At 46.2% G+C, this 27,050-nt stretch overlaps 1 protein-coding gene across 1 annotated transcript; it reads right to left on the reverse strand.

The window, feature by feature from the left end:
* Window positions 1-1,179: 1,179 nt before the first annotated feature.
* Window positions 1,180-27,006, reverse strand: USP39 (ubiquitin specific peptidase 39). Its single transcript, XM_040414626.1, has 13 exons — window positions 26,880-27,006; window positions 23,480-23,555; window positions 22,630-22,724; window positions 22,409-22,545; window positions 18,541-18,693; window positions 11,050-11,275; window positions 9,724-9,798; window positions 5,707-5,774; window positions 4,758-4,946; window positions 4,100-4,242; window positions 3,717-3,852; window positions 3,336-3,422; window positions 1,180-1,640 (listed from the first exon to the last, which is right to left on the reverse strand). Exons 1-13 carry the CDS (start codon window positions 26,950-26,952, stop codon window positions 1,593-1,595), a joined length of 1,506 nt encoding a protein of 501 aa, XP_040270560.1. The 5' UTR covers window positions 26,953-27,006; the 3' UTR covers window positions 1,180-1,592.
* Between the last annotated feature and the right edge of the window lie 44 nt (window positions 27,007-27,050).

The following is a 27,050-nucleotide window of genomic DNA, read 5'->3' on the forward strand; positions in this document are numbered from 1 at the left end:
CCTGACCTGGGACCACCTTGGCGCAGGTAGGTGGGCACAGATGTGTTTTGATCAAACTATATTGACTGAGAGTCTGATTTTATCACATCAGAGTGAGGGCTTAGTCCGTATATAATGTTTGCATCTATTGTGTTAGTGCATTACTGAAAAATCCTAAATTGTTCTTTGTTCACTGTTCATCTGAAAATCGCAATATAGATTTTCGGAATTATTGCCTTCCCACCCTGTGCCGTTGGCTAGTTGTTCAAGCGAGCTCCAGAGAAAGTACAGAGCTGGGATGGTGCGAGTACAAGAGCAGAGCCTGTGCCATCAGCAATGACATACCGCTGACACGGCTGAAACGACTGGGATTAGAGATCACAGTAATGTCGGTCATTTAACCTCTTAAATGCTGCAGCACCCCATTGGCCAAAGCAGGACCTAATAGGATGGCGATTGTAAAGTGCTGCGGAATATTTTGGTGCTATATAAAGATTATTATTAATGTCATTATCAAGTCATCGCATGATCAAGTGCCCAAGTGGGACTAAAACACAAAAATGTAAGTTAAGTGTTAAAAGTAAAAAAAAAAACACCACAAACATAGTCATTTGCTGTTTTTTTGTTCATCCCATCTCCCAAAAAGTGGAAGAAAAAGTAATCAAAAAGTCACCTGTGTCCTAAAATAATACCAATAAATCCTCCTGCAAAAAAATAAATAAATCCCTACATACAAATACACACTGACTGAAAACTAAATGGAGGAGATTTAGCAAATCTTTCGAGATACAAGTTATGGCTCACTCGTGACTTGAGTTTCTAGCCACTGTTCTATATATTTACTATAATTTAGGCCAGAAATTGGCAATTATAGCTCAGGTCTACACCATCCCCTAGGGTGGTGTAGATTTGAGTTTATGGCGCACAGAGGACCAAAGATATCTTAGTCACATCTCACTCCGGCACGCTGGAGATCAAAACTGACGTACTAAACGCCAGTCTTGATAAATCTGCCCCCATGACTTTTGAAATGCGGAGATGAAGTAAAACAAAATTGCTGTGTCCTAAAGGCATAAAAGGAGATTCCAAGTATATGACTACCGTGGATGCAGATGGCACAGAATAAAGTTCAGAATTCAACGATCAATGTGAATCTAGACCCAAAGGAGGAGAAAAGTCAAACGGACAAAAGACTAGAACAAAACAGGTTTAATGCACAAAATAAAAATTTAAAAACCACACAAGATAACGTGAACCTTTCTTCTAGACATCTGGTATAAATATATACAGTCACACAAAGCACAGGAATCACGTCAGCTTTTCTAATAGGTGGGAAAATAATGACAGTCTGTGTTTCCCCGCAATAATTCATTAACACACAAAGTGTCGATGGAGACGTCTTCAGTAGGTCCACAGTTGTCACCTGTATTTAGATGAAGGGCTGGAGGCCTGGTTCTCCGGTGGAAAAATATGGCAGCCAGGACCCTACACTGGACTGTGGCTCGATTTCTATTTAAACTTATGGCTCAAAGGAGTGAGGGGACACCTGCCAGTCCCGCTTCCTTTATGCCTCTCCTTCCACCTCCCACAGCGGTAAGGCAGACGTCGGTGTTTCATGCTCCCTCCTGCTTCTGTTCACTGTCATCACGTCGCTTCCAGATCTGTCGGTGAGAAATGAATAATCATTACCATTTGAAGGTGCTATCTGGGGCTGTGAAATATGGTGGCAGCTAAGGCTCGGCTCACGACACCCTTTAAATTTTCCATTCTTCTGAATTGTCAGAAGAACTAAAAAAAACGAAAAAAAAAATAAAAAATCCTTTATTTTTAGCATCCATTGTGTTTATTTTGCATCCGTTTTAGCCATTTTTGTCCGAGATCATTTTTTTAAATTTTTTGACGAAGGAAAAAGACCTTCACGGAGAACTTTTCCTCTCATCAGAAATAACGGATCTCAGGTGGAAATGGCTAAAATGAATGCAGAAAATTAAGGATCTGTCTTTTTTTTTGTTTCGTTCATCTGACAGATCAGAAAACCGGAAATCGGCGATGCGAACCTAGCCTTAGAATACATCATGCTTTTGTTTGGGTACTTTCACACTGGCGGCAGAGGATTCCGGCAGGCAGTTCCGTCACCGGAACTGCCTGCCGGATCCATCAAAACGTATGCAAACTGATGGCATTTGTCAGACTGATCAGGATCCTGATCATGACAAATGCATTGAAATGCCGGATCCGTCTCTCCGGTGTCATCCGGAAAAACGGATCCGGCATTTTTATTTATTTTTTTCACATTTTTTGCAGTCTGAGCATGCGCAGACCGCAATGCCGAATCAGTTTTGCCAGAACACTCGGGGCCAGATCCGGCATTAATGCATTTCAATGGGAAAAAATGATGATAATCCTGCATGTGTTCCGGAATTTTGGACATGCTGCGGTATTACCTCCGTCTTGAAAAGGCAAAAAGAGTGAACTGAAGACATTCTGAACTCATTGCTCTCCATTCAGAATGCATTAGGATAAAACTGATCAGTTCTTTTCCAGTATTGAGCCCCTAGGACCGAACTCAGCGCCGGAAAAGAATAACGCTAGTGTGAAAGTACCCTTTCATGTACGTTTTTAAAGATTTCCGGTGAATTCGATTTATACAGAGCTTTCTATGAAATTCTTCGTGCACACGAGCAGACATGCAATCCATATTTCAATGGTGTTAAAAGCACGAGGACTTGATGGGTGAGATTCAGCAGGCTCCATTGCACGGCTTATGTCAGAGTTCACACTCTGCAAGCACCGACATTAGAGCATCTAGTGGAAAACTTGACCATCGAAACAGAAGTAAAACGGCCTCAATGTCATGAGACGTATGGCCCCACCGTGCACACCGCCTTCATATCACGTCAGAGCTCTGGTGGTGGTCGTTGACAGGACACTACGGTTGCACCATCATTGTCCAAAAGCCACGATGCTGAGCAGATCACACTTCTGTTCTTCATCAACATAAGAAAGTGTATATACAGCAATGATGTCTAACCTCCAGCTGTGGGGAAACTACGACCCCCAGCGTGCGCCATTCATTTCTATGAAGTTCGGAGAACAGCCAAGCAAGTGTAGATCTTGGGAGTCGTAGTCTTAACACAGCTGGTATAGAGGCATCAAGGTAAAACTTCTGCTGTCAGAACTATTGCCCAATTATTTGCTTATCAATAAAAGGACAACACCCAGGCTGAAGTACTGACCCCGCGCCTCTCTTCAGATAACGTGGATCCACATCCCACTCACATTGTTTGGGCACAAGGCGACCTCTTCACTTCTGAAGTACATGAGCTCCTCAACGCACCATTGTGAAAAACACATACCTGAATATAGGCTTCCGACAGCGTGATCATCTGGGGCAGGATATCGGTTACTTGCAAGTCTTGCAGTTCATACCATTTCCCGGTGCCCTAAACACAAATAATGTAGAATGTCAATCGTATGTTCTTCAGCGCTGTGGAATTAATGGTGCCAGCCCGTCATGCAGCTACTTATATGGCGCTGTAGACCAACTTACAGTGAAAATCACTGCGGCCACTTTTGAAATTCTCAGCCAGGGCGCCTTGACATAATCACTCTTTGAATTTGTACTCTTCTATATAAAGTCACCACGTTGCCCTGCCCTTGGGATGTGGTGCTGACAACGGTCTTTTACAAATGGTGACGATGCACCACCACAAGGGTGGCAGCCACGGCATACTCACATGGTGGAGGACATGGATGCGGTAGGCACCTTCATTGGGCTTCCCATCATGCACTATGTTTGCTACAAGATCATATGTTGTGTTCTTGTGCGTAGACTGAGATTCTTCTGCCAAATACTCACGTAGATCCACATTTCTAGAAAAATAAATGAAGGGATAAAACTTGGCTTGGTGCCAGAAAACCTACAGACACAAATACATACACACAGCAAAGAGGTCGCCCGCGCTGACCAATTAGACCGGTCACTGTGCAGGTGGATGACTCGTCACCATGGACTTCACGATCTGTTCATCACGTCATTATACATACATACATACATACAGAATCCCACAAGTAGGGCAGCGCTATAATACTGCGCTCTATGAGGGCGCGATATACTCACGTGATCGGGAAATTCACTATAGTCGGGTTCTTCTCCACAAAAAAGTTGTTCTTGGTAAAACGCTTTATACAGAATATCAAGTATGGAGGGAGCTTGGTCAGCTGGAAACGCTTCAGAAAGTTCTCCTTGTAGGTCTTGTACTCCTGTAAAGACACGTGCATTTACCAAATGACCTTCCAAAAGCGTTCCAGGCATCAGAGTGATTTACGAAAGAGAATGGCACGCTGTTAATCCAGTGCACCCCATGCCCCGGTGAACCCATACTGCCAAACTGAAGGGAAGCAACAACAGATTTAGTCACATGGCCTGCGGTGCTTCTGCAAGCTTTGGTGTCTTCTCAAACAGCTGGGTATCGGACCCCCTGATCAGATACTGATGACCTATCCAGAGGACGGGACATCAGTTCAAATATTTTGAAAAAGCCCTATAAAAAGAAAAGTCTTGGTTGTAGGTTGAGTCTCCAGGTGTGCCAGTTGTCATGTACCAGTCTTACCCAGGAGACTCCGATCCACTTAGTCCTGCTACAGTACGGATCTGTATCTCATCTCATGCAGAAGTGATCTAATAACAGGTTGCCTAGATTTACTGCTGGTGCGGTGCCAACATGCCAGCAGAACACATATGGGCGTGTGTGTATTGTATATAGATAGGTCTGTACCTTCTCTGTGATGCCATTGAACTTGGCCAAGATACTGAACAGTGGCACTTGGGGGATGATGAGCTGCTCTTTCTCATCCTTGTAGAGAGGGGCGGTGGGAAGGTCCAGAGTCAGGTACATAAAGGGCGACTCCAACGTCTTCTCCTGGTACTCCTCATTTCCGAGCAGCGCCTCCTTCTCTTCTGATGGCTGCAGACAGAAAACAGCTGTTATGTAACTTAAATGGAGCCACCTCATCACAGCCATCAACATGAATAAGGTTGGCATATCCTACCTAGAAATGGGTGAAGATGGGAATACCTGCAACCAGGTGATTACCATGGGTCCAACCTCTGGCACCCCCCAGCAAACAGCTGAGACAGAGCAGCATGGCAGTCCATCTCATGCTTGGATGACCCATGTCTGCCACGGCGAGAGCTGCTGCCTGTTAGTGGCTCTCTATTCTCATGCAGGAGGGTCCAGATACAGGGAGGCAGCCTGATGGCACAGCCACTGTCCGAGTGTTTTATACAGATGACCTATCCTCAAGATCTGATCAGTGGGGGTCCGACTCCCAGCACCTCCGCCGACCAGATGTTTGAAGAGGTCTCAGCGCTCCACTGAGCAAAGTGGCCTCCTCACAGCTTACCAAGCACAGTACCACCATTGTATAGGCGCTGTTCTCCACCGCTCAGCCCCGTTCACTTGAATGGGACGGACCTACGCCTACTGAGGGTAAGCTGCGGGCCTCTTTAAGCAGGTGATCAACCAATCAGATACTGATGACCTATCATCAGGACAGGTCATCAGTATAAAACACTAAAACATATCCAGGACATTTTCTATCTGGGTCCGTCTCCTGCAGCCCAAGATTCTTGCGTAAAACCACATTATATGCTAGAGAGGCAGAAACCGCTTATACAGGACACTGTACCCCAATATGTAACCATGTCCTCAGTTTAACTCTTACCAAATCAGGATGGGGCAGCTTCTTGGTGAAAATCCTCATCGATCCCTGGAATACCTCTGTTACGATGGCTGTTACAATTACAATTAAAAGAGTATAAGTAATAGTAGAAGTAATGAAAAAACTGTGTATTAAAAAAAAAACTGTGAGACTCGGACGCATCCTCCCAGTGCCACCCTTGTCCACTGGCCATTTCTGGTACTGCACTTCAGTCCCAGTCACTTCATTGCAGGGCGATTTAACCATTTTGGGTGAGCTCGGTGACAACTGCCATTTCTGCTTAGTAATGCAGTGATCTACGCCACACTCTAGATCAGCAGAAACTGGCAGTGAGAAAACAGGGAGACTTCATTACATAAATGTGCTATTTTTCCATTTATTTCAGGAGGTTGTTTCAAGCAGTTACGCTGCGGCTTCCGTGACCTCTCACGGTCGGCGCTGAGGTGGGGGGTCCAGTATGTCCTCAATTGTGAAGGCCTAGCAAAAATGACAAGCAACTCCGGCGGACTCAAAGTGACACCGTCATGACACTCATTAGGCCAATCTAGAGCTGGAGGGCGCGGACCGGAAAGAAAGCGTGAATGGCGTTGAGGGAGAAAACCCCGCTCACCCGTCACTGAAACGTCACCAGTAAGTGTAGGGCTCCCCACCTGTATATCATTACCAGAAAGCAGCAGCACCCCCTAAACCCTGCCATTTGCTGGCTATCCTTCCTGCTGGTGGGCATCTACAAAGGGGCAGTTTTACCCTTGAGGACAAGAAAAACGTTTTGGATTTTAACTCTTTGCATTCCAGTACCTTATGTTTTGGTCATCGCTCCTGACTGAGGATTTGTCTGGTAGGAAGAGTTGTACTGACCATCATAAACTAGGCCAGGGGTAGGCAACCTCCGGCACTCCAGCTGTTGTGAAACTACAACTCCCAGCATGCATACTTGTTCTGCTCTTCTAAGAACTCTCATAGAAAGGAATGAAGCATGCTGGGAATTGTAGTTTCACGACAGCTGGAGTCCCGAAGGTTGCTGATCCCTGAACTAGTGCTATAGATTTCTACCCTCATAAAGATATCCAACAGGTGTATATTATTTTGGCGGCATTTTCGCTTTTCATCCCCGCCTACCCAGAGCCAAAACTTTTCTACTTTTCCATCAACACAGCAGTATAAGGGCTTGTTCACTGAGCGATGAATTAAACTTGTATTGGTAATGGAGGTGGAATGGGGGGGGGGGGGGGGGGGGGAATTCTGTCATTTTGTATTGGGACGTTTTTTTTTTAAATATTCAAAAAATTTAAGGGGTTTTCCAGGATTTGTACATGGATGGCCTATCCTCAGGATATGGGGTATGAGAACCCTGCCGATCAGCTGTTTGAAGCGACGGGTCATCACTATCTGATCAGTGGTGGTCTGACTCCCGGCACCCCCGCCGATCAGCGCTGCCTCCTCACAGTATACCAAGCACAGCGCCGTACATTGTATAGTGGATGTGGGACTAAGGCCTGGTATTACAACCACTGCCTGCGCCTGATCACACGGGCACAGTTGCAGTGCCCTTGCAATCAGCATGCCAAGCAAGTCTGTCATGAAGTCCTCATGTCAACCTTCAACTGAAATGAAGCTGAAGACAACATCAGAAAACAGGAAATACTTGTAAAGGACCTGCTATCTGAGAGGCCGGAAAGTGTGAGAAAATGGTTGTGCCTCACTAGGCAGGGAATGGATAGCAGCAGGATGCCATCTGACAGAGCTCTAATCACCCTAGGCAATATGATGGTGGAGGAGAACATGAGGCGAGACACCTCCACAGGGGGTGGCAATACACATGGAACAGTCTTCTGATCCCTACCAGCAGCTATGAGATGTAGTAAAGCATCTACTGTGATGCGGGTCATAAAGTACAACTTTGGAAAATGTGGCTCATATTTTATTTTCTTCGTAATTTGAGAGTTTTTAAAATCCAACTTTTGGATTTTGCCTTATGGTCCCCTGAAGAACCAGCTTGATTTTAGAAGAAACGCGTTGGGACACCCAAAAAGGACATATAGGGAGGTAATAGGGGTAGCTGAGGGTTTAGCCGCCAAGAGGCGGTGTCGCTCCTTACGGGGAGGGTGCTCTGCCTGTAGGCAGGGACAGAGTAAGGGGCATTATAGGGCAAGCCATATGTCCCAGATGGATTAAAGGGACATCAACTTATTACAATCCAAAGACCCTAATGGATGATGTATAGCAGCATCAGTCACAAATCATCCAAAGACCCCACCTGTGACTACCCTCTATCTTGTATTTACAGGTCACGAGTAGGGTTGTTTCGATACCAAAATTTTGATTCGGTTTCGATACCATAAAAAATTATTGCGATACTCGATACTATTCAATACCACGCAAAAAAATAATAAAAAACACCAAAAAAGGCAGAGTGCATTCCACATTTTATGGAACGTCCAGTCCATAATAGAACAGTCTGATCCTATTTTCTGGGGTGACTAAAAACGCGTTCAACGTGGTGATATGTAATATGTTTATGTAATATGTTTATTATTTTATGGTTTATATATTTTATATGTAAAATTGGGAAAGGGGGCGATTTATACCTAATATATATATATTTTTTTTTTTTTATTTAATAACTATTTCCCCCCTTAGGGGCCAGAACTTGGGATCTTTTGATCTCTTGTCCTATTCACCCTAAAGCCTCATGCACACGTCCGTGGAACACGGACCGTGAGATACCAGCCTGGATTCCTGCTGAGTGCAGGAGCGCACGGCATCATTGGTTGCTATGACGCCGTGCGCTTCGTGCCGCCGCTGTACAGTAATACACTCATATAGATAATACGAGTGTATTACTGTACAGCAGCGGGCGCACGGCGTCATAGCAACCAATGACGTCATGCGCTCCTGCACTCAGCAGGAATGCAGGCCGGTATCTCACGGTCCGTGTTCCACGGACGTGTGCATGAGGCTTAATAGAGCTCTATTAGAGGTGAATAGGACTTCACACTCTCCCTGCTGCCCTGGGCATTGCGCACTGGGAGCTTACCATGGCAGCCAGGGCTTCTGTAGCGTCCTGACTGCCATGGTAACCGATCAGAGCCCCAGGATTACACTGCTGGGGCTCCGATCAGAAGCTGCCACTGCACCACCAATGAGGAGGAGGGGAGAGGGGACCCCGTGGCCACTGCCACCAATGATTTTAATACTGGGGGTGGAGGGCGCACAGCACCACCAATGATTTTAATACTGCGGGGGGGTCGAGGGGAGGGGGCGCACTACGCCACCAATGATTTTAATACTGGGGAGGAGGGTGCACTGCACCACCAATGATAATTAACATTTAATACAGGAGGCGGGCACCTGAGGGGGTTAATTGCCGCTGATCGCAGCATCCCGCCAGCACCCGCCTCTTGGATTTGTATAAAACATTCGCGTTCATTGGTGGTGCAGTGCGCCCGCCCCTCTCTACTCATTGGTGGCGAGGGAGAGACTGCTTCCTTCTCCCCTGTGCTGCTGAGGAGAACACGGAGCGCCCTGCGCAATAGTGAAGCCTAGTATCGAAGAAAGGCAAATCCTGGTATCGAGGTCAATACCAGTCAAAAGTATCGATTGGGTATCACGAGTATAGATGGACCCTGTGGCCCCAACCTTAACAAATTGTATATCTCCTATGGATTTATGTTGTGGGGTATGTTAAGCTTTTTAATGAATAGAGTAAAAGTTATGTTTTAATGGGGGTCATTTTTTTTGCCAAAGTGATTTCTTCAGAATTTGAGGGGAAAAAATAAAAAAATGTTCGAGACTTTTCCGGGAGGGACAATAAACCTACAGATCAATTAGGGGTTTCGTAAGGGCATCTCCTTCTCCACAACGAAGTTTAGGTGCCAAGCAGCGGATGTCATGAACCAACCAGAACATGTTGTGAAGAAGCAGCACACAAAGCCCCCATGGATCACTGGAGAGTCACGTTATGTCCACCCCCTCCATCACTGCACTCTATACAGACCGGTTGAGAGACGATTTACTTACTTTTCTTTTTCTTGGTGCCACCAAGAGCAGAGTTTAGAGCATTTAAGAACCAGGAAAGAAAATCGACACCATCACCTAGAACAAATACAAAGAGTTGGTAACGAGATCCGCACTACACAGAATCCAAATGAGTTCCTAGACGTTAAAGGGAAACGGTCACCGTGAACGTGCAGTGCACTCTGCGGGCAGCAGGTCATAGAGCAGGAGGAGCTGAGCAGATTGCGATATGGATTTATGGGAAAAGATTCAGTATATACATTTAAATCTCTGCTCTTTCTATTCTTAGGAGTCAATGGGGTGGTCCTGTCACATACTGTGCATACACAGCTAGGATTGCCCACTGGACTGAAAGGGCAGTGATTGGGGTACAGAAATGATTAGGAGGGTGGAGAGGGAAAGAATGGAAAATTTGAACTCTTTGTATATCAACATTCAGTTAAAAGGGGTTGTACCATGAAAAATCCAGTTACTGGATCCCAATACTTCTGTAATTGGATTCAGTAAGTTATTAATTGAAATCTATAGCGCTACCTGCTGTCCAGCTCACTGAGATGGAAGCACAAGCTCAGTTCCATCCTTTAAGTGCCACAAGCTGGTGAAAGGACATGTCCACTGAGAAAGTGCACGCCCCCTAAGGCTACTTTAACACTAGCGTTTCTATTTTCCGGTATTGAGATCCGTCATAGGGTCTCAATACCGGAAAAAAAAAAACACTTCCGTTTTGTCCCCATCGATTGTCATTGGGGACAAAACTTAACTGAACAGAACGGAGTGCTCCAAAATGTATTCCGTTCCGTTCTCATACTGGAGAGCAAACCGCAGCAAGCTGCAGTTTGTTTTCCGTCCTGGGATGTGGAGCAAGACGTCATGACCCACAATGCAAGTCAATGGGGACGGATCAGTTTTCTCTGACACAATAGAAAACGGATCCGTCCACCATTGACTTTCAATGGAGTTCATGACGGATCCGTCTTGGCCATGTTACAGATAATACAACCAGATCCGTTCATAACGGATGCAGATGGTTGTATTATCAGTAACGGCAGCGTTTTTGCTGAACCCTGCCGGATCCAGCAAAAACACTAGTGTGAAAGTTGCCTCAGATGTCAGATTGAAAGAAATCTAGCAGAACAATTGAAGCAATGAATGTGGAGACCTCTGGATCCATGTGAGGTACAGGGTGGTTCTAGCTTTGTTAGAAAGAGGGTGGCATGTACTATAAGATATTGTATTTTCATTTTTTACCTTAGTCTTGGGATAACCCCTTTAATAAAAAACCTACAAAGGAAATAGAAAGTAAAGTCCAAAGCAGAGCTGGGCCCTCACCCTGTTTAGTGATCTGGAAGGTCTTCTTGCTGCAAAGAACCACAGCCTGCAACATCTCATGTGGGGAGACATGCGCCTTAAAGTTTCTGGGGTTCCACAATTTACGCATCAGCTCTCCAAACCTCTGCACCAAGAGGAACATTATATCTCCTGGAGGGCGCTGAATTCCACGGTAATTCTCTTCCTCCAAGAAGTAGTTCCTCAGCGGGGGAACATTAGATAACGCCTACAACAGATACGTAAATACATAGAATAGCATATAAGCCTCCACGTGTAATAACCCATTCTAAGGGGGATGTAAAGAAATGGTTCTTTTTATAGGTTTTCACTTTTTTTTTTTAAAAAAGGTATAAAAACATAATAAAAACTATATAAATTTGGTATCACTGTAATTGTATGACCCAAAAATTCAAGAGGTTTTCCCGTAATTCCTTTTTATCTAACGGCTGCAGCCGGCCTTCTTACATCCAGTGCTGCAGCGGCCTGATCACATGCTCCACTGTACCCAATAACTGGCATTAGCGGTGATGTGACCACAAGCAGCACGTTACCACTGAAGCTAATCATTGGCTATGGCAGGGCATGAGACCATGCCCATGCAGCGGGGGATGTAAACAGTCCTTGGACAGGTACGTGGGCGCAGCGAGTACATCCTGAGCGGCAGGGAGCAGGTGAGTATCAGAAGGCTGGCTGCAGGCATTAGATAACAAGTAATTATTACCAGAAACCCCCTTTAAAGGTCATCACATCACTTTTAGCAAAAAAGAAACAATGTAAAAAACAAAAAACTGCGGAATTGCAATTTTTTTAAAAAAAAATTCACCATGATATGGTAACTTAAATGGTTAAATTTATGTTCTTAAAGAAGTGGCATCTTTAAGTGTGAATGCCCTCCTATCAGGGGAGCAGCATTCTTGTGCACTTTTTGCCCTGCCTGTCCCATAGGCGGCCTTGATTAGGTGGTACATATAGCTGTGCGTGCTCCTCCTCTCATTGGTTGCTGGATGCACACAGAGGTGACCAGGAGCAGCACACCATATGTGCGGGATCTGCTCCCCTGAATGTAGATGCCCAAAGGCACAGGTAGGTTTAGAGTAAGACCTGCCTGACTGAGACCACCTTGGCGCAGGTAGGTGGGCACAGATGTGTTTTCAAAATATATTGGCTGAGAGTCTCAGATTTAATATAATGTTTGCATCTATTGTGCATTATTTTCTGTGATTTTTTTCCCCCTTATAACTGTTGCTAAGTACATCCGCATATTCAGTTATCATATCGTGCAGGATGTTTTGTATCTTTTTTTGTGATTTTTAACTTGGGCTACTTTCACACTAGTGTTCGGGGTTCCGCTTGTGAGTTCCGTTTGAAGGCTCTCACAAGCGGCCCCGAACAGATCCGTACTGCCCCAATGCATTCTGAGTGGATGCGGATCCGCTCAGAATGCCTCAGTCTGGCATCGTTTGTCCTCCGTTCCGCTCAGCAGGCGGACATCCGAACGCAGCTTGCAGCGTTCGGGTGTCCGCCTGGCCGTGCGGAGCCAAACGGATCCGTCCAGACATACAATGTAAGTCAATGGGGACGGATCCGTTTGAAGTTGACACAATATGGTGCAATTTCAAACGGATCCATCCCCCATTGACTTTCAATGCAAAGTCTGGACGGATCCATCTGACTAACTTTCACACTTAGAATTTTTTCTGAAAGATAATGCATTATAGGAGCGGATCCGTCTGTGCAGACACCAGATGGATCCGCTCCGAACGCAAGTGTGAAAGTAGCCTAAAATGGTGCCATAAAAAATAAATAAATGCAACTTGCCCCACAAAACAAGACCTCATACGTCTATGGAAATGTTAAAAAGTTATGGCTCTTGGAAGGTGGGGAGGCAAAGATAACAAAAAAGCTGCATTCTTAAGGGGTTAATAAACTGCCCCTTCTGAGCCCATAAGAGCAGAAATGGCAGCTTGATCTGTGCTGATGGGCAAAGTGAAGAACTGAACTCTTTTTACACAGTTCTCCATTACTGCTCATAAGATTTAAAGGGGTTATCCAACCCCTATAATGCCTACCCAAATGCCCGGGCCCCTCACACAGATTGTACTTACCCTGCTCCCCGGCACCCGCATCGCTTCTGATGCCCGCACGGCCGCCGCTGCATCTCCCCGTCAGGTGGATCAAAACATCCGGCGACGGGGCGTTGCAGCCAATAGTAGGAGCAACAGGAGCGAGCCTCCCTAGCGTCACCCGCGACGGCCCGTTCCCGTTGCGGCCCGCTATTGGCATTATATTGGGGATGGGGGCATTATAACTCCTTTAACCCCTTCAGGACCGGGCTCATTTTCACCTTAAGGACCAGGCCATTTTTTGGAAATCTGACCAGTGTCACTTTAAGTGCTAATAACTTTAAAACGCTTTGACTTATCCAGGCCATTCTGAGATTGTTTTTTCGTCACATATTGTACTTCATGACACTGGTAAAATGAAGTCAAAAAAATTATTTTTTTTGCACAAAAAAATACCTAATTTACCAAAAATTTGGAAAAATTTGCAAATTTCAAAGTTTCAGTTTCTCTACTTCTGTAATACATAGTAATACCCCAAAAAATTGTGATGATTTTACATTCCCCATATGTCTACTTCATGCTTGAATTGTTTTGGGAATGATATTTTATTTTTTGGGGATGTTATAAGGCTTAGAAGTTTAGAAGCAAATCTTGAAATTTTTCCGAAATTTACAAAAACTCAATTTTTAGGGACCAGTTCAGGTCTGAAGTCACTTTGCGAGGCTTACATAATAGAAACCACCCAAAAATGACCCCATCTAAGAAACTACACCCCTCAAGGTATTCAAAACTGATTTTGCATACATTGTTAACCCTTTAGGTGTTGCACAAGAGTTATTGGCAAATGGGGAGGAAATTTGAGAATTTCATTTTTTTGTCTAATTTTTCATTTTAACCCATTTTTTCCACTAACAAAGCAAGGGTTAACAGCCAAACAAGACTGTATCTTTATTGCCCTGACTCTGCCGTTTACAGAAACACCCAATATGTGGCCGTAAACTACTGTACGGCCACACAGCGGGGCGTAGAGTGAAAGGTGCGCCGTTTGGTTTTTGGAAGGCTGATTTTTATGGACTGGTTTATTTACACCATGTCCCATTTGAAGCCCCCTGATGCACCCCTAGAGTAGAAACTCCATAAAAGTGACCCCATCTAAGAAACTACACCCCTCAAGGTATTCAAAACTGATTTTACATACGTCATTAACCCTTTAGGTGTTGCACAAGAGTTATTGGCAAATGGAGATGAAATTTGAGAATTTCATTTTTTTGCCTAATTTTCAATTTTAACCCATTTTTTCCACTAACAAAGCAAGGGTTAACAGCCAAACAAGACTGTATCTTTATTGCCCTGACTCTGATGTTCACAGAAACACCCCATATGTGGCCGTAAACTACTGTACGGGCACACAGTAGGGCGTAGAGTGAAAGGTGCGCCGTATGGTTTCTGGAGGGCTAATTTTGCTGGACTGTTTTTTTGACACCATGTCCCATTTGAAGCCCCCCTGATGCACCCCTAGAGTAGAAACTCCATAAAAGTGACCCCATCTAAGAAACTACACCCCTCAAGGTATTAAAAACTGATTTTACAAACTTTGTTAACCCTTTAGGTGTTGCACAAGATTTAATGGAAAATAGACACAATTTCAAAATTTCACATTTTTGGCAGATTTTCCATTTTAATATTTTTTTTACAGTTACAAAGCAAGGGTTAACAGCCAAACAAAACTCTTGATTTATGGCCCTGATTCTGTAGTTTACAGAAGCACCCCATATGTGGTCGTAAACCGCTGTACGGGCACACGGCAGGGCGCAGAAGGAAAGGAATGCCATACGGTTTTTGGAAGGCAGGTTTTGCTGGACTGTTTTTTTTGACACCATGTCCCATTTGAAGCCCCCCTGATGCACCCCTAGAGTAGAAACTCCATAAAAGTGACGCCATCTAAGAAACTACACCCCTCAAGGTATTCAAAACTGATTTTACAAACGCTGTTAACCCTTTAGGTGTTCCACAAGAATAAATGGAAAATAGAGATTAAATTTCAAAATTTCACTTTTTCGGCAGATTTTCCATTTTAATATTTTTTTTCCAGTAACAAAGCAAGGGTTAACAGCCAAACAAAACTCTTGATTTATGGCCCTGATTCTGTAGTTTACAGAAACACCCCATATGTGGTCGTAAACTACTGTACGGGCACGCGGCAGGGTGCAGAAGGAAAGGAATGCCATATGGTTTCTGGAAGGCAGATTTTGCTGGATTGTTTTTAGACACCATGTCCCATTTAAAGCCCCCTGATGCACCCCTAGAGTAGAAACTCCAAAAAAGTGGCCCCATTTTGGAAACTACGGGATACGGTGGAAGTTTTGTTGGTACTAGTTTAGGGAACATATGATTTTTGGTTGCTCTATATTACACTTTTTTGTGAGGCAAAGTAACAAAAAATAGAAATTCAGAAATTTCATCTCCATTTGCCATTAACTCTTGTGGAACACTTAAAGGGTTAACAAAGTTTGTAAAATCAGTTTTGAATACCTTGAGGGGTGTAGTTTCCAAAATGGGGTCATTTTTTGGAGTTTATACTCTAGGGGTGCATCGGGGGGGCTTCAAATGGGACATGGTGTCAAAAAACCAGTCCAGCAAAAACTGCCTTCCAAAAACCATATGGCGCTCCTTTCCTTCTGCGCCCTGCTGTGTGGCCATACAGCAGTTTACGACCACATATGGGGCATTTCTATAAACTAAAGAATCAGGGCAATAAATATTGAGTTTTGTTTGGCTGTTAACCCTTGCTTTGTTATGGGAAAAAATGAATTAAAATGGAAAATTTGCCAAAAAATAGCTGTTTTGGCACTGTTTTTATTTTTTAATATTTACAACGTTCATCTGACAGGTTAGATCATGTGCTATTTTTATAGAGCAGGTTCTTACGGACGTGACGATACCTAATATGTATACTTTTTTATTTATTTAGGTTTTACACAATAATATCATTTTTGACACAAAAAAAAAACATGTTTTAGTGTCTCCATAGTCTGAGAGCCATAGTTTTTTCAGTTTTTTGGCGATTGTCTCAGGTTGGGTATCATTTTTGCGGGATGAGATGACGGTTAGATTGGTACTATTTTGGGGTGCACATGACTTTTTGATCGCTTGCTATTACACTTTTTGTGATGTAAGGTAACAAAAAAAATAGCTTTTTTGACACCGTTTTTTTTTTATTTTTTTTATTTTTTTTACAGTGTTCACCTGAGGGGTTAGGTCATGTGGTATTTTTATAGATCAGGTTCTTACGGACATGGCAATACCTAATATGTCTACCTTTTTATAATTTATCAGGGTTTTACACAATAATATTTTTGAAACAAAAAAAAAATCATGTTTTAGTATCTCCATAGTCTGAGACCCATAGTTTTTTTATTTTTTGGGCCATTGTCTCATGTAAGGGCTCATTTTTTGCGGGATGAGGTGACGGTTTGATTGGTACTTTTTTGGCGTACATGCGACTTTTTTGATCACTTTTATTACCTTTTTTGGGAAGTAAGGTGGGCAAAATTTCAATTTCCTCATAGTTTTTATTTTTTTATTTTTATGGCGTTCACCGTGCGGGGAAAGTAACATGACCGTTTTATAGATCAGGTCGTTACGGACGCGGCGATACCTAATATGTGTAGTGTATTTTTTTTTATTCAGTGATAAATGTGTTTTTTTGAAACTTTACTTTTTTCACTTTTTTTTACTTTTTTTTTGACCCAGACCCATTTGGTTCTTGAAGATCCAGTGGGTCTGATGTCTGTATAATACAGTACAGAACAATATATATTGTACTGCACTGTATTTTACACTTGTCTGAACAGATCTATGCTTTCAGCACAGATCTGTTCAGCACCATGGACAGCAGGACGCCTGAGAGGCGTCCTGTTGCCATGGGAACCTTCCCCGTCTGCTCAGTACTGGTCAGAACTGCGCAGACGGGGAAGGGTAAGTACAGGGCTGAGGGGGGCTCTCTGGGAGCTCTCTCCGTCTCCCATCGGGGGGCTGCAAAGGCACAGCAGCCCCCCGATGAGAGAGGGAGAGAGCTCCCTGCGCTGTTAACCTTTTCCATACAGCGGTCCGTACGGACCGCTGTATGGAAAGGGTTAAACGGCTGACATCGCATCGCAGATGTCAGCCGTTTATACCAGGGTGCCAGCAATGTGCTGGCACCCTGGTATCCCCACTAGACACCAACGATCATTGAAAGGGAGGCGGGCGGGGGATCGCGATCCCGCCTGCCGCACCGCCCGCCTCCCGCAGCTTACCGCACCTCCCCACCGCCTGCGACACCCCCCCTGCACCACCCGCCCACATAACATCATTCAGGGGTGCAGGGGGGGTGAAAAAGCTTTATTTTGGGCATAGTAAAGTTTCTGATCCCCGCGGTCAGGGACCGCGGCGATCAGAAACCGCAGGTCTGAATTGACCTGCGGTTTGCAGCGATCGCCGACATGGGGGGGTCACAGGACCCCCCTCGGCATTGACCTAAGGTGCCCGGCTGTGTGTGACAGCCGGGATCTCAGCGCTGTCACCATGTCTGCAGACATGGTGACAGTTTATGCCATGACGTGTATACTCATCATGGCGCGCTAAGTAGCAGTGCGCCATGACGAGTATACTCGTCATAGGTGGGGAATATTTTCACACTTTCTCCTTCTCTGATCGCTTCCCTGACAGGAATTGGGGCGATCAGAGAAGGAGAAGCACATAGTCCCTCCCTAACCCCCTCTTACCTGCCCCGATGCGCTGCGATTGGTCCCTCTGCAGTAATGGACCAATCACAGCGATCGCGGGCGGGTCAGAGCTCCAATACAGCTCCTGCCGGCTTCTCTGGTTGCCTAGCAACCCCAGCACGCCGGCTTCACTGGAGCTTCAGCGCTTCGCTCCCTGCGCTGACAGTGAAAGCCGATCACGTACATGCACGTGGGAATGCGGTGAGGCACCACATTCCCCCACGTACATGTACGTGATGTTGCGTGAAGGGGTTAAAGATGTATTCAGGTTATAAAATGTTATCCCATATCCACAGGACAGGGGATAACACCAGATTGGTGTGGTCCTACCACTGGGACCCCTCCTGAAATGGACAGAGCAGCTGGTTAGGAATGTGCAGTGCTGCTCGGTTAATTTCTATATTTCTATGAGAGTGCCGAAGACAGCCAAAATTAATGGAGTGGTGCTGCACTTTTCCGACCAGCCACTCCGTTGATTTAAGGGGGGCTCCAAAGGGTACTGCTCTCCTGATCGCGGGGGCCCTAGTAGTAAGACCCCCACCCATCTGATAGTTATCCCCTATCCTGTGGATAGAGGATAACTTGCTATAACCGGAATACCACTTTACGAACCAAGTAGTGATTCATCAAACTCTATGAATGCGAGAGTCTTTGGCACTCACCTGCAATACAGCATTAGCATAGTCATTAGCTTTGATGTTGTTGAGCCCCACAATGCCCGGTAGGTAGGTGGTTCCATCGTATGCCCGAGACAACTTTGCCTGTTTGTCCAGATTACTGATTTGAGCTTTAGTGAACGTTGGCTTCAATACATACTGAGGAAGAACACAGAGAGTGATGATTGAGAAATGGGACACTCGGGCTGCAGCGGGTTTTTTTATCAGCTATTTTGCAAAATTGTACAAACAATAGGGACTACTTCATTACAAGTCAGATATAAAAATGATATACAGAGCCATTAAGTAAGCCCCCAAAATCACCTCCACCCCCTAGCAATAAGACGGTCTGCCATTTGTAACAAAAGTATCACCCCTATCATCTGATAATCAACAAAATCATATGTAGGTCCTATCCATATGCATACCTAGCTACACAATCATTCTCCAGTCCAACTTGTTCCAATTCCTGTCATATCCAACTCCTACGCAAATACGGCTGTCCAGTCACTCAGCCCGGTCTGCCCCCACCAACACAAGGGAAGAAGGACCCGGCCCTGGCGGAGAGCCACTTATCCCATATTGCTGCAAATTTGGCTTCGCACTTCCTCTTTGCATACACCCCCCTTTCAAGAGTTACATATATCATTCATCCTATTAAGGCATTCAGCTACCGAGGGAGGCTGTGGACGAATCCAGTACTGAGCTATCTGCTTCCGGGCTTGGAATAATAGGCGCCGCACTCCAAGACGCATATCATGGGCCACAACGTTCACCACCCCCAGTAGACAGGCTGTAGGAATCAACAGCACTCCAATTTGGTATGCATCCTTAATACTATTTTTCACCCGTGTCCAGAATCTCAAGAGCTTATCGCAATCCCAAAACATATGAATTATAGACGCAGGTTCCACACCGTGGGCATGAGGCATCTGCACGAACCCCAATTTTAAACAGGAAAGATGGGGTTCGGTATACTCGATGTCCCTCACATACCGATAGTTGCGGTGTTAGTGCCAGTATCTCCTTCCATTGTTCAACTGAAATAGGGCAGTCATCCTTCTCCCACTTCCGCCTAACCTGAAGTGGTCCCTCTCCCAGAGACTTTACAAAAAGATTCCTATATATTAAAGAGATCAACCCTTTTGTAGAGGACCGAATGAGAATCTGCTGCAGGAGTGGAACCCTCACACAGGCCACGGAGATAGATTTGGCCTGTGACTGGAGCGCGTGTCTCAGTGGCAGAAATTGATAGAAGGCAGTACGAGGAAGGGTAAACTCCTCTCTAGTCTGGTCAAATGACTTAAATTCCTACTTTCTGCAGCTGGTATAAGAATACCACTCCCTCCTTCTGCCACGGGGAGAACCCTTCCGGGCGGAATATCTCAGGCAACGGTGTAGCCTGGGTGAAACCTGTTACAGACAACAGCTCCCGGAACTTGCGCCAAACCTTATATATTAACTTAATTGTATGCATTCCCTCAACATGAGTGGGGAGGCCACCCTGTTCCAGCAAGACTATAGGGAATCTGCATTTTATAATGTGCGCCACTAGTTTTCTGACGCGTTTCCTCCAGGTGTTGCATCTGCGAGGCGATAAAGTATAGCCAAGGATCGGGAATAGCTAGTCCCCCTGAATCCTTTCCCCTTTGCAAGGTGTCCAGCTTTATCCTAGAAGATTTTTTGCGCCAGATCAAGCTTCGAAACAGGCCCTGTATTTTAAAAAATATCCTCTGCGGGATCCACACCGGGGAATTATGCAGAACATACATAGACTTCAGCATGAATATCATTTTAAGGAGATTACTCCTGCAGCCACGGTTAGTGGCAGCTTACACCGTGCGTTCCTTTTATCTATCATACTTTTTAGAAGCGGTTCAATGTTACCCTTTACATAGTGACTGACATCAGAGGAGGCGTTAATACCTAGATGTTTGAAGCTCTTAGTAACCTGCAGCCGGGTGGACAGAAGGTAGAAACCAGAGGGGATCGGGTCCAGCGGGAACAGAATGGATTTGTCCCAGTTTATACGGAGACCCGATCCATCACCGAAATAGTGTATATGGGACATTATGGGACCGAGCGACTCCTTCAAATCCCCTAAGTATATATGCATGTCGCCCGCATATAGAGAGACATGTTCTTCACTAATGCCCGCCGGAAACCCTACAATTTGTCTGGAAGACCACAGTAGACATGCAAGTGGTTCAATTGCTATAGCAAAGTGAAGGGGAAAGAGGGGACAACCTTGTCGGGTGCCCCTTTCGAACTCCAAAGACTCTGAAGTAGTACCATTGGCCCTATTGCTCCATAGGACATTGATATAGCAATTGGACCCAAGAAATAAAAGTATCTCCAAAGCCCATAGCACTCAACACCCCCCACAAATATGGCCATTCAACGCTATCGAAGGCTTTAGACGCGTCCAGAGATAATATTACCCGACTCCCGACCGCCTCTGAATATTAAGAAACAGCCGCTCGAGATTAACTGATGTAGATTCATCAGGAATAAAACCAGCTTGGTCCCCATGAACAATAGTAGTGATTACAGTTTGCAGCCTGTTCGCTAGGACCTCAACGGCAGAAGTCAGTAAGGAAATAGGTCTGTACGAATCAGGACGAGACGGGTCTTTTCCTGGTTTTCGGCAAAACCACGACTATTGCATCCCTCATTGAATCAGGTAACCTCCCCTTCTGAAAGGCCTCTATAAATACTTCCAAGAGCTGAGGTAGTAAGACAGTACTAGATTTATTAAAGAGCTCCGCCGGTAAGCCGTCTATACTAGGGGCCTTTTCATTCGGTAATGACTGAAGCGCCGTCTCCAGTTCCTCCAACCGAAGCGGTTGGTCCAGACAGGTCGCGCACCGGTTATTTTTTTTTGGTCACCTGTGAGTCGCGGTAAAATCACAGCAGGACCGCAACCTTAATGTCTGACACCAAGTCATGAGAATCTTCACGACCATTGTAAAGAACTGGACCAAATTTTTACAATGGTCACCAGGTTGAGTTGATTTTACAGGGTTATTCTAGTCAAAAGCCTTAGGGCTGTTTCACACGAGCGAGTCCTTTGCGGGAATCGCGCTCCGTGTGCGAGTGTGATCCTCCGCTCTGGACTTGCAGGAGCGCACAGCATTATCATGATTTTATAATGCTATGTGTCTCTGCATGGCCTTTTTTCCACAGAATCATAGTGACAAAGCTGTCGGTATGATTCTGTAGAAATAAGGTCAAGCAGAGACACATAGCATTATAAATCATGATAATGTTGTGCGCTCCTGCAAGTCCATAGCGCAGGATCACACTCACACACGGAGCGTGATTCCCGCAATGGACTCGTTCGTGTGAAACAACCCTTAGGCCTCTTGCACATGACCGTATGAGTGCGGGACAATAGCCCCAGGGGCGGCACGACGTGCACAGCATCATTGTAATCTATGATACTGTGTGCCCCCGTGCGTATAATCAATGCCGCTCCGGGACATATGGCCCGCTCACGGACCGTGTGTGTCTCAGAGGGCATACGGTCGTGTGCAAGAGGCCTTAATCACCAATCCACTGGACAGTTGATAACTGTGTGATCCGACGGCCGGCCCCGTATGTGGCCATCTCTGTCAGTACCATAGGCTTTGAATGGCTTCACCGCTAATCCTTTAGAACTTCTCCTAGCTGGGCTCTCGTGGCTGGATGTTACCGGGTTTCCCCAATTTGGTGTTATCACCTATCCAGAGGAGAGGGGATAACTAATTATGCCCTGAATACCCTTTTAAAGTGAGAAAGAGAACCGACTTGCTTGTCTATCTGTTAGATGGCCCAAATTGTAAGGGCCTGTCCAGGCAGCAGACTCCCTTTAGATCAACCTCCCAAAACATACCGTAATGTCTTCCAAGGATGAATCGACGATTTTGTAGTTGTCGGGCAGACAATAAAACATTAGGGTGTGGAGGTTCAGGAAGACATGGTGGCTAAACTGAACGCTGTGGATATATGCATGAGACTTCAGCCCCCGGCCTGTAGATGGAGAAGAAAAAAGGAGTCAATGGTCAGATTCGACAACCCAGGACAATTACCAGGCATTCCAAGTCGGTCACTTACCCTGGAAGTACTTTCCGCACACCAGGCAGGCATAGACGTTAATGTGGGACAGGGAAATGGAGCACAACTTCTCAAAGTCAAAATCTAAGACACTCCTGGAAAAAGAGGCCAGCATTAAAGAAATAAGGGAAACCTCCTGAGGATGGGACACACGAGCGAGCCGAATGCGATACATTCGCAGCACGTGTCCGTGAGAGGTCCTGTCCTGGCCTCAGCTCTTCTGACAGGATTGCACAGCATTACAGTGATTTATAATGGTGTGTAATCCTTGGGAGTCCTGGAATCTACTGAATTACACAGAGATATTGCTGTCAGTGTAAGGGAGCATTCACACGACCGTGTGAAGCCCGTGCCCGTATTGCGGACCCGCAATACACGGGCACCGTTCCGTGTATGCATTCCGCATCACGGATGCGGACCTATTCATTTCAATGGGTCTGCAAATCCGGAGATGCGGAACGGAACCACTACAGAGTGCTTTCTGAGGTTCTGTTTTGTGCTTCCGCACCGCAAAAAGATAGAGCTTGCTCCATCTCTTTGCGGAACGGAGGGATCACGGACCCACTCAAGTGAATGGGGCGGCGATCCCTATACGGCTGCCACACGGCAGGTGCCCGTGCTTAGCGGACTGCAATTTGCGTTCCACAGCACGGGCTTCACACGGTCGTGTGAATGCTCCCTTATACGATAGATTTCAGGACGCTCAGGGTTATACAGCATTATAAATCAATGCTCTCAGAGGAGCAGAGGGCAGGACGGACCTCTCACTGACACATGCTGCGAGTATTCAGCTGGCTCGTGTGTGTCTGGCCTTAGGCTCTGCTTAGGCGCAGCTCGATGTCACACTCACCTGTTGATAGTGTCCAGATACGGGCAATGTCTGCTGCGACGGTCTTCAGGCTCATGTCGGCCGTACTTGACTTGAACTGAAATATTTAGCACAATGTGTTTAGCTTTTACACATGGTCCTGAACTACGAAAATCCATAAAAACGATCTTCTGATAAGTTATGGAGGCCTGAGAAGTCTCTACAGGGATCAATGATAGAGTCAGTGGTGACTCAGATCACAGATGTCACCTCGGACATATCAGAAGATCATTTTGACTGGATTCCTCCCCCCAAAACATCTAACATGGTGCATATTTTTTATCCAGTTCCTAGAATTCCTGCTATTGGTACTAGATGAAAAAGCTTATTTTAGAGCATTTATCTCCACTGATGTCAATGAAGGTAATACACACAAGACTACCATGGAAAAGGCTTGGAGATCGCAATGTTTTCTTATGGGAAGAAAGCGGATTAACCGCTGCCAAATAGTGGGGATGGAGGTGGTGCGTGGGGGTACTACACAATAGTAGGAAAGTGGAGGAACAAATCTCTTCTACGAGCTGTGGGAAAAAAAGCAGAGAGTGTCAATTGGCCTGCGATAAAAGGGCTTTCCAACTTCAATGGTTTTTCAGATACCCCCCACCAGGACCTGTCGAGGAAGGCATTTTGCCTCGGACCCCCGCCGATCAGATGCTGATGATCTATCCAGTGGATAGATCATCAGTTAAAACAAACTGTAGAACCCCTTTAAACTTCCGGCATGAACCGTGACAGCCAATGACTGGCCGCAGCGGTGCCAGATCGGTACATGGGTGGACCAAAATGCAGTGAAGATGGCGCTGGACCCATGGAGCCAGAAGCAAGCATCAGGAAGCAGGTGAATTCAATTCAAGCTCCATTCAAGTGAACAGAGCTTAGCCGCGCCCAGGCCAGTTGATACAAGTCGTGATGTCACTGGGCCTGCGGTAAACAGTGAGAAGCCCGCGGCGCTGCCAGCGCCACTGCCCTCTCAAACAGCTGATCGGCAGGGTCCCGGGTGTCGGACCCCCGCCGGTCAGATGCTGATGATCTATCCAGAGGACAGATCATCGGTTAAAACAAACTGCAGAACCCCTTTAAGTGCAGTGAAGACAGAGCCAGAACCAAGTTATGGAGAGCAGGCAAGTACGATACTGACGATTTTCCCTACTACTGGATGAAAACTGCGACCAATCGGCACCTGCTTTAGATCCCCTTCTATGAGACAGAGCAGAGAGTAGTTCTGCACAAATGGCTCCCGCTCCGATAGACTTAAAGTGGCTGTCTTATCACAGAGAATGGGTGCATATCGCTAGGATATTTCCCCATTGTCTTATAGGTCTGACCGCTAAGACCCGCATCTATATCAAGAACAGAGCCCCGCAAAGTGGTGGCTAGAGGACTCCGGTCCGTCCACCACCAAGTGCTCTCCCCATAGAAGTAAATGGGAGCACACCACGCATGACCGACCACCGCTCCCATTCACTTCTATGGGCCTGACGGAAATAGCTGAGCCAGCGCTCAACTATTTTTGCCGGCCCCATAGAAGTGAATAGAGGGCAGCTGTGCATGTGCCCCACTTTTAGGGCTCCGTTTAGGTGGGACCTGCACCTATCAGATAATGGGGGGGGGGGGGCATATCCTAGTGATATGCCCCTATTGTCTGAGATGAGAATAACCCTTTAAGCCGTCCCTGTATTATATAGGCGTCCATTGTGTAACATAACATTTCCCCTGCGACAGAAATGCCAGGCCCGATGTGATTTGGAAGGGGTTGTCTCTAATGAGAGGACTTGGACTGTGCGGACGGCCCTGGCAGGACAGTAATGCACTTTACTGAACTCAATTCTATGAGCCGTGTCGGGGGACTGCTGGTGTGGGATGACATAGCACGTATCAGCAGGAAGTGGCCATAGGGCTACATATGGGCTAGGGGCAGCACGGTGGCTCAGCTCTGGGGTCCTAGGTTTGAATCCGACCTAGGACAACATCTGCATGGAGTCTGTATGTTCTCCCCGTGTTTGTGTGGGTTTCCTCCCAAAGACATACCGATAGGTATCTTAGATTGTGAGCCCCATTGGGGACAGTGTGATGCGAATGTCTGTAAAGCGCTGCGGAATATGTAAGTGCGTACAATAAGTAAATATATATAGGCACAATAACGGCTGGTTCATCCCTCCTGAAGCCACTTATCCTGTGTGCAGGAAGAAGCAGGAGGCCAGCTGTTTCAAAAGTCCCAGTATGGGCCTTGGAGAATGCTGGGAGTTGTAGTTCCACTGCAGCTGGGTGAAATCACTGATCTGGGATGGACAAATCGCAATTGTTTAAAGAGGTATTCCAGTTGTTAAAAGTTATCCCCTATCCCAGGCATGGCCAAACTGTGGCTCTCCAGCTGTTGTAAAACTACAACTCCCACCATGCCCTGCTGTAGGCTGATAGCTGTAGGCAGTCTGGGCATGCTGGGAGTCGTAGTTTTACAACAGCTGGAGGGCCGCAGGTTGGCCATCCCTGCCCTATCCTAACACACACTGACATTAAAGGGGTTTTCCCCTCACAAACAATGGGGCCATATTGCTAGGATATGCCCCCATTGTCTGATAGGTGCGAGTCCCACCTCCGGGACCGGCAACTACAATGAAAACAGAGCAGAGAAAGGTGGTGGAGGGCGCACTGCACAGCATCCTTCCATTCATTTCTATGGGGCCACAGAAAATAGCGAGCGCTGGCTCGGATATTTCCGTCTGCCCCATAGAAATGAATGGGAGCGGTGGCCGCTCCGTTCTCTCCCATTCACTTGTATGGGTAGATCACTTGGCGGTGGCCGGACCCCGGGGTCCTCCAGCCACCCCTCTCCCTGCTCCGTTCTCTCCTAGCAGCAGGCAGGGTAGGCACACTGCCACTCTGTTACCTTCAGTGGGCTCAGTGGGGTACCCATTCTCATGATTGGTGGGGGTCCCAGCAGTAGGACCCCCACCAATCTGATACCCTGTGGATAGGAGATAACTTTTAACACCACTTTAAGAAGTTGTCCCTTTACGACAGACCCCTTCTATGTGTCCGATCAGGGACCTCACAGAGGGGAGCCCCTACTATAGTCAGGGATTTGGTGCAACTAAGCTGATGTCACACAATAGATCAAATCCCCATGCAGCTCTCTACCATGAGCAGACCCACAGAGGTCAGTTCCCTCCTCTAGCACAGGAGGCACCCAAAAAAAAAAAAAAAGTCAGTGTAAGCAGCCATGCTGTTTACCAATGCAGGAGCCTCCGCGCACAGATTAACCAATCACAGGCCGTCTTATATATCTGCATAGATGTGTAAGAAATGAAAGCTGAGCCCTTATTGGTTGCTATCATTCATTCACTCCCATCTGTCCCGGCGGCGCTCCGTATCTTGCACGTACCTGCCACCTCCTCATCTTCGTCTTCTTCCTCCTCCTCCACCGCTTCACGTTTCAACCGTTTCTCCACGTTCATCCTGGTCTCCCCGCCACCAGTGCGTGCCGAGCCTCGAACTTCCTAGAAGCCCCGCCCCTTCGCAAAAAGAAACCATTGATTGGGCCCACACTGGATGA

This window comes from Bufo bufo, chromosome 1 (assembly GCF_905171765.1).
Source record: "Bufo bufo chromosome 1, aBufBuf1.1, whole genome shotgun sequence".
Taxonomy (NCBI): domain Eukaryota; kingdom Metazoa; phylum Chordata; class Amphibia; order Anura; family Bufonidae; genus Bufo; species Bufo bufo.

Excerpts from the sequence above, each read along its gene's own strand:
- USP39 (XM_040414626.1), bottom strand. The coding sequence starts at position 26,952 with ATGAACGTGGAGAAACGGTTGAAACGTGAAGCGGTGGAGGAGGAGGAA. Across the intron at positions 18,694-22,408 it reads CATCCTTGGAAGACATTACG|TATGTATTGAAGCCAACGTT; the intron begins GTATGTTTTGGG and ends GTTCTTCCTCAG. Across the intron at positions 5,775-9,723 it reads TGGCACCAAGAAAAAGAAAA|CCATCGTAACAGAGGTATTC; the intron begins GTAAGTAAATCG and ends TAATTGTAACAG.